General features: G+C 41.0%; 1 protein-coding gene across 1 annotated transcript in view; it reads left to right on the top strand.

Annotated features, from left to right (window-relative positions):
* nars1 (asparaginyl-tRNA synthetase 1) overlaps window positions 1-5265 on the top strand; it is a gene marked incomplete in the record, with an annotated part of 10834 nt that extends 5569 nt beyond the window's left edge. The window contains 5 exon segments of the mRNA XM_035667852.1: window positions 1133-1268; window positions 1577-1690; window positions 2313-2444; window positions 3562-3693; window positions 3883-5265. Coding sequence (XP_035523745.1) covers window positions 1133-1268; window positions 1577-1690; window positions 2313-2444; window positions 3562-3693; window positions 3883-4014 — 646 coding nt within the window.
* Window positions 5266-6193: the final 928 nt, after the last annotated feature.

The raw sequence follows: 6193 nt of genomic DNA, 5'->3' as shown, positions 1-6193 counted from the left end.
TTCTCAATTAATCAATAAGTTGTTTGCTCCATAAAATTTTGAATGATCAGTGCTTCCCAAAACCAGAGGTGACGTCCTCAAATGCCTTGTTTTGTGCACAACCCAGAGATATTCAGATTACTGTCAGAGAGGACAAAAGAAAGCACGTTTGAGCTGAAGCTGAAGTTGAGAATTTGGATAAATGATAAATGGGTTGTTAAAATAGTATTAATTAATTTAACAGTTGACAACTAATTGATTGATCAACTAATTGTTGCAGCTCTGATAGCTTTCCCCTGTACTGTAAAGACCTTATTATTGAAGTAGATTTCTAAAATTCACGACAGCAACTGTCTGTCACTGACACCAGCGCACACTTTGGCCTCACCCAAATATTTGCCCTGAAGGCACACAGCTGGGGTAATTGCCACATTAGTGTCCCGCAGACAACAACAACAACAACAACAACTTAAACACTTAAAGAAAAGGTTAGTTTTCAATCAGTGTTCTGGGTAAACTGATGACACCAATGAACATATTAAGAGGTGCCTGACAGGATTTAAAGGTGCAGTGTGTAACATTGAGGAGGATCTATTGGCAGAAATAGAATATTGATAGGTATGTCTTTATTAGTGTATAATCACCTGAATATAGGAAACCTTGTGTTTGTTACCTTAGATGAGCTGTTTTTGTCTTCAGACGCTACAGGTTGCCTTCCATGGTTCCACAGTGTTCCATTTTGATCCTCTTTAAACTTTCCACTGTGAGTCCCACTGTGGGTTAATCCTGAGCACCTTGAATGTTGTGTGACGTCCAATCCCAAGCCTTATAGGCGTCAACCTAGTGCAGTAGTGGGTTTACGTGTGCATAGCTGTGTATAAGTTGAGTGCTGTCTGCTGATAACACATTTGTTAGTGCTGCTACTGTAGCTTACTGTAGCTGCAAAGTACAGGAAATCAAATTGCAAAATTAAATATAAATGGATAAATAAATAAGTAAAATTATTTACACTACAGTCTCAAACTGTAGATTTCACCACATCTCATCTCTGTACGCTGATGAAAGTGTTTTCTGTCTTCTGAAACTGAGCTTTTAAGCCTCCTGCATTGAGTATTTATTTCTGTACGATTATTGAGTTGTTTTCTGTGTTCAGGTACACTCACATCGAGGCCGAGTGTCCCTTCATGTCTTTTGAGGATCTACTGAACAGACTGGAGGATCTGGTGTGTGACGTGGTGGACCGAGTGCTCAAATCCCCCACCGCCTCGCTGCTCTATGACATCAACCCCGTACGTCAGCTGTTTTAATGTGTGTTTAAACTAAAACGGTGTGCTGCTGAAACAAAGTGAGGATTGATAGAACGTTCATTAATTATACATTCTGATGATAGACGGATACGATCAGTAACCGTGGAGAACTTGAAAGTTCATTCTTGTTAACAGCAGTTGATTAAACGGTCTCACTTTACAGCCCTCTTTGTAGCTGTTCTGGAGCTTTTGATCACACGATGTTTAGCAGATGGACTTCATATTTGATATTTGATATTCCATAGTGATTTTCTAACAATGTTGATATTTTCTTTGATCGCTTTTTCCAGAACTTTAAACCCCCCAAGAGGCCGTTTAAGAGGATGAACTACACTGAAGCCATCGAGTGGCTCAGAGAGCACGACGTCAAGAAGGACGACGGCACCTACTACGAGTTTGGAGAGGTACGAAATACACACACCCCTCAGAATATCTAACACTTTAGTTATTGTCAGCAGATTTCTCATAATTGACACTTATAAAAGTAGCCCACAATTCGGTTCAAGTAATCCTATTATTAGTATAGTTATTAGAATATGAGTTTTTACGTAAAAACAGACTTTGACAAAGCTCCTCCAGAGCCACAGAAGACATTTTACAACTGCTCTCCCAGACCTGGTAGTGCTCTTCATGACAAGTAAAGTGAGCTCGTGCTGTTCTCAGTGTGAAGTTCACTTGTTTTCTTCGTTGAGCGTCTGTGGAGCAGCAGGTCAGCAGACCCAGTCTAATAAAGGTCTCAGCTCCCCTGCAGTTTGTAGACTGTCCTGTAGGGGGAACAGCTGTCCTTGTGGTCAACTGGAGCTCTAATATATGTCAGAAACACGTGACCACACTTGTCTCCTGTTTCTGTGAGCTCACAGGGCTCAAGATATTTGTGTCGCTACATTCATACCAACATTACTTGAAGAAATAATTACTCAAACATACTTTAATAAACGTTTTATGTCTTGATTTTATTGGTAAAAACCCCGTTTTTAGTTTTTGTGGCCTGATATTAACCTCTCTGTTTTGATTTGTTACTGTCAGGACATCCCCGAGGCTCCAGAGAGGTTGATGACAGACTCCATCAACGAGACCATCCTGCTCTGTCGTTTCCCTGCTGAGATCAAGTCCTTCTACATGCAGCGCTGTGCTGATGACAAACGCCTCACTGAGTCGGTACGAACCTCAACATCAATCTAACTGAACTTAGGGCATCTACCTAAATGTATTTTTGACATTTGAAGTGGGTGGACAGTATGAATTAGATCTTTTATAAACCTAATAACATTAAGTCTGATAACATAAAGTCTAGTAGAGCCACACGACTCATCATTTTATCCCTGTTCAAGTTAGCAAGGGGCTGAACTGAAAGCTAGCCAGCTCGGCAGGCAGAAGTCTCTGGTGTACGGATTTATCTGGGCAGTGTCTGTGCTGCAGGTAGCGGCTGTTTTGACTCCATGCACCACTGAGCAACTTCCAAAGGAACGAACGGAGACCAGCATCACACGCTAAATCCGGTTCTTCCTTAATACATCCAGCTTTGAACACATATATAAGATTAAGAGTTTCCAGCCATGCTAGCGCCTCTGTGAGGTACTTGGGTACAGCTGTAACAACGCTGTTTACAGTGTTTACCATGTCCACCATCATTTTAACATGTTAGCATGCTAACATTGGCAAATTAACACCAAACAAAAGGCTGATTGGAATATTATTAGTTCTGCAAGTATTTGGTCATACATTATTGGACAAATCGACTCCATGGGGTTAGAGGAAAAGTCAGTGCACCAAATTCCATCCTTCCAGTTGTTGTTGAGATATTTCAGTCTGGACTCAAACTGGTGGAACAACCGACCGACCAACACGTCCATCCATAAAGCCACAGGGTCACTAGCAACCAACAAATACATCGTTTTTATCTTTGATACATTATTACATGATACATTCACACTGCAAGCCCTTGCGCTCTATTCTATCTGTTGATAAAACCAAACCATTTTTGTTTGGCTGTTCACAAATTCTGGCTAATGCAGCCAGCTCATTGGTTTACAACACTGCCCGCAATGATGTAATACAGCCAGAGAGATGATACAAGTATAAACTGTACGGCAACATCTCGACACATTTCTGTTGTATTACAGTGTATAGCGCTCTAACCTAAATGGAGCTGAGGTGGGAACTGGGGCCCTTAAAGTGATACACCACCTAAAGGCAGACCTTTGGGTGCCACCTTTAAGCTGTGCAGGAAGCCTTATTGTCTAACTGATGAGCTGTGCGTTCGTCTGTGCTGCAGGTTGACGTGTTGATGCCAAACGTGGGCGAGATTGTCGGAGGCTCGATGCGTATCTGGGACTCTGAAGAGCTGCTGGAGGGATACAAGAGGGAGGGAATCGACCCGACCCCGTACTACTGGTACACTGACCAGGTAACAGACCAACTGAGAGCTTCTTTTCTGTTTGTTTGGCTTTGTTGCACCATAGCCCTGCTCACCTGTGGATTCTCCACATCTGTCTAGACCTTGCCCGTTAGTATGAGTGGGCCCCTTGCCTTACTGTGTGTTTCAGTAACGGTGTGTATTAACAGTCTGCTCTGTGTGTGTGTGTGTGTGTTTCAGAGGAAGTATGGCACATGTCCTCACGGCGGTTACGGTCTCGGTCTGGAGCGTTTCCTCACCTGGATGCTGAACAGACATCACATCCGAGACGTCTGTCTGTACCCTCGATTCATCCAGCGCTGCCGACCCTGAACAGACAGACAGACACAGACACACACACACACAGACAGACACACACACACACACACACACACACACTCTGACCTGGCATGTGGCAGCGCTCTGTTAGCTATAAAACGTGCCATTACAATATTAATCAAAGAACAAGAATTTGACGTTTTGTCCCATAAGTTGTTTTATGTTCTGTATCATCCTGGATCACGAAGAGTTAAATCTTCAGTGAGCTGCATGATGTCTCACCACAGACAGTTAGAAACCCCACCTGCTGTGCTCCGCCTCAAACTTCACTGCTTCATCCTTGTATTCCTCCAAATTAAGTAATTAATAGACACTGTAGTTTATTGTGATTGTGTCTACAAGTTCTAAGAAAAATATAACACTGTCTCAAATGTGATCTTGAATGCTGCTAAATAACAACATAGTAAAAAACATAAAATGTAGTTGCAGATGACAAATGACAAAGCTGCATAATCACACATTTTAAGTTAAACATTTGTTGGTACACAGTCCACCAGCCAGTCATGAAATCAATCCTGTCAGATCTGTCTGTATGAAACTCTGCAGGTTAGATTGACAGGAATAAAAACAAGATTCCCTCAAAACAAACCTGGACGAACACCTAAGAAGACTATGGAAGCACATTCATCAAAGACAAAAAAATAGAGACACTATCTCGTAATTTTATCTTTCGCACAACTTAATCTGTTCTCGCAACTATGAAATAAGGTCTCTAATTTTTTTTTCTTTGATTTTGTTTTTTTAATGCAATGTTTCTGTGGAAAACGTATCAAAATAGCAACAGTCAGTGACGGATACAGAACGTTTGTGTTCCTGTGATGTCAGTAGATCAGTCTGTGGATGTTAGTTTTAAAGTGAGAACAGTATAGGTAGAGTACATCCCAATAATGTTTAATGCAGCGCTGCCACACACTCCACTTCTCCCATCATTTTACCGGATCCATCCTGACTGCTGCTGGTTGGGTGATGGTTATACCGTTACTGGTAGGTTCAAATGTCAGTCACAAAAACAACAGCGCCGCTTTTGTGCACTTTCCATGTATTTGGGAACATTTTTCTTCTCGCCAGACAGAAACAGAGCTGGGTCTGCAACGTGGCAGCAGCCTCCTCCATCAGTTGATTGTGATTGGTGGGTCAGAAATACCTCGGCTTCTCATCGTGTTGGTCTGTTCCGCCTCTTCCTGTGAAAATACTACTCAACTAATACAAATAAACTGCACTTAAATAAAATGGGATTCTAACGGATGGTTGTACGAGGGTTTTTCTTCAGGTGTCCGGTGGGTTGGGTTACGTCCTTGTTTGGATCCTTTGTAAAAGATATGAAATATAATTGAAAACCAGTAGATTGAACTAAAATAGGTTAAGTCTGTGTTATAGTATACCTGGTAGAAATACACCATAAAAGTACAGAATGAAATTGCTGCCACACCAGAAAAGAACGGATCAGTATAGTGTGAAATATGTTTTTCAAATGAGATATTTTTATATTATAAGATACGCTGCACATTTATAAGATATTTTATGTTACATATTTTCATGTTACTATGACAAACTTGTTATAAAAAGAACGTTTTCTTATAATATTTATCTTATGTTTCATATTTTCTTACAGGTTATTTTTTTTATATTTTCACATTCACATATGTAAGTTGTGACTAGGAGAAAAGTTTGGTTTTTTTGCCATAAATGTGTACTATCTATTCACTCAAAGACAAAGGAGTTCAGGTACTCAGGAATACTTATGTCATATTAGCGGATTTGCCTAAAGAAAAAACAAGGTCCCACAGCTTCAGTTCCTCTAATGGCCACTAGATGCTGCTCCAGAAAACTGATTACTAGCCCACATGAATAGAAAGCTGCTTCTTCAGGAGACACTGACACACTGGGAGGAACGTTTGTCTCTGTGGGTACAGACAGATCAGACAGACAGACAGACAGACAGGAGCTTGTGTATGTGAGGACTTCCTTCTTTAGCAGCGGTTGTTTTCTTGCTTTCTTTGTTTCCTGGTTCTTCTTTGGCTTCCTGCTTTATTATTGCAAAGTGATTTTAAAGGGAAGGAGGAAATGCGGCTTTAGACCTCAGTTCTGGAAAAACGGGTCTGATTAAAAGGAATCCAAAAGTTCCAAAAAACAGCCTACTCAAAGAAATGTTCTCCAGGAAGACAAAGAATGT

The sequence above is a fragment of the Morone saxatilis genome, unplaced genomic scaffold (assembly GCF_004916995.1).
Source record: "Morone saxatilis isolate NCDOM2014 unplaced genomic scaffold, NCSU_SB_2.0 Contig21, whole genome shotgun sequence".
NCBI classification, from domain to species: domain Eukaryota; kingdom Metazoa; phylum Chordata; class Actinopteri; family Moronidae; genus Morone; species Morone saxatilis.
Note: the sequence above shows the minus strand (reverse complement) of the source record. Positions and strands in the feature narration are given on the sequence as shown.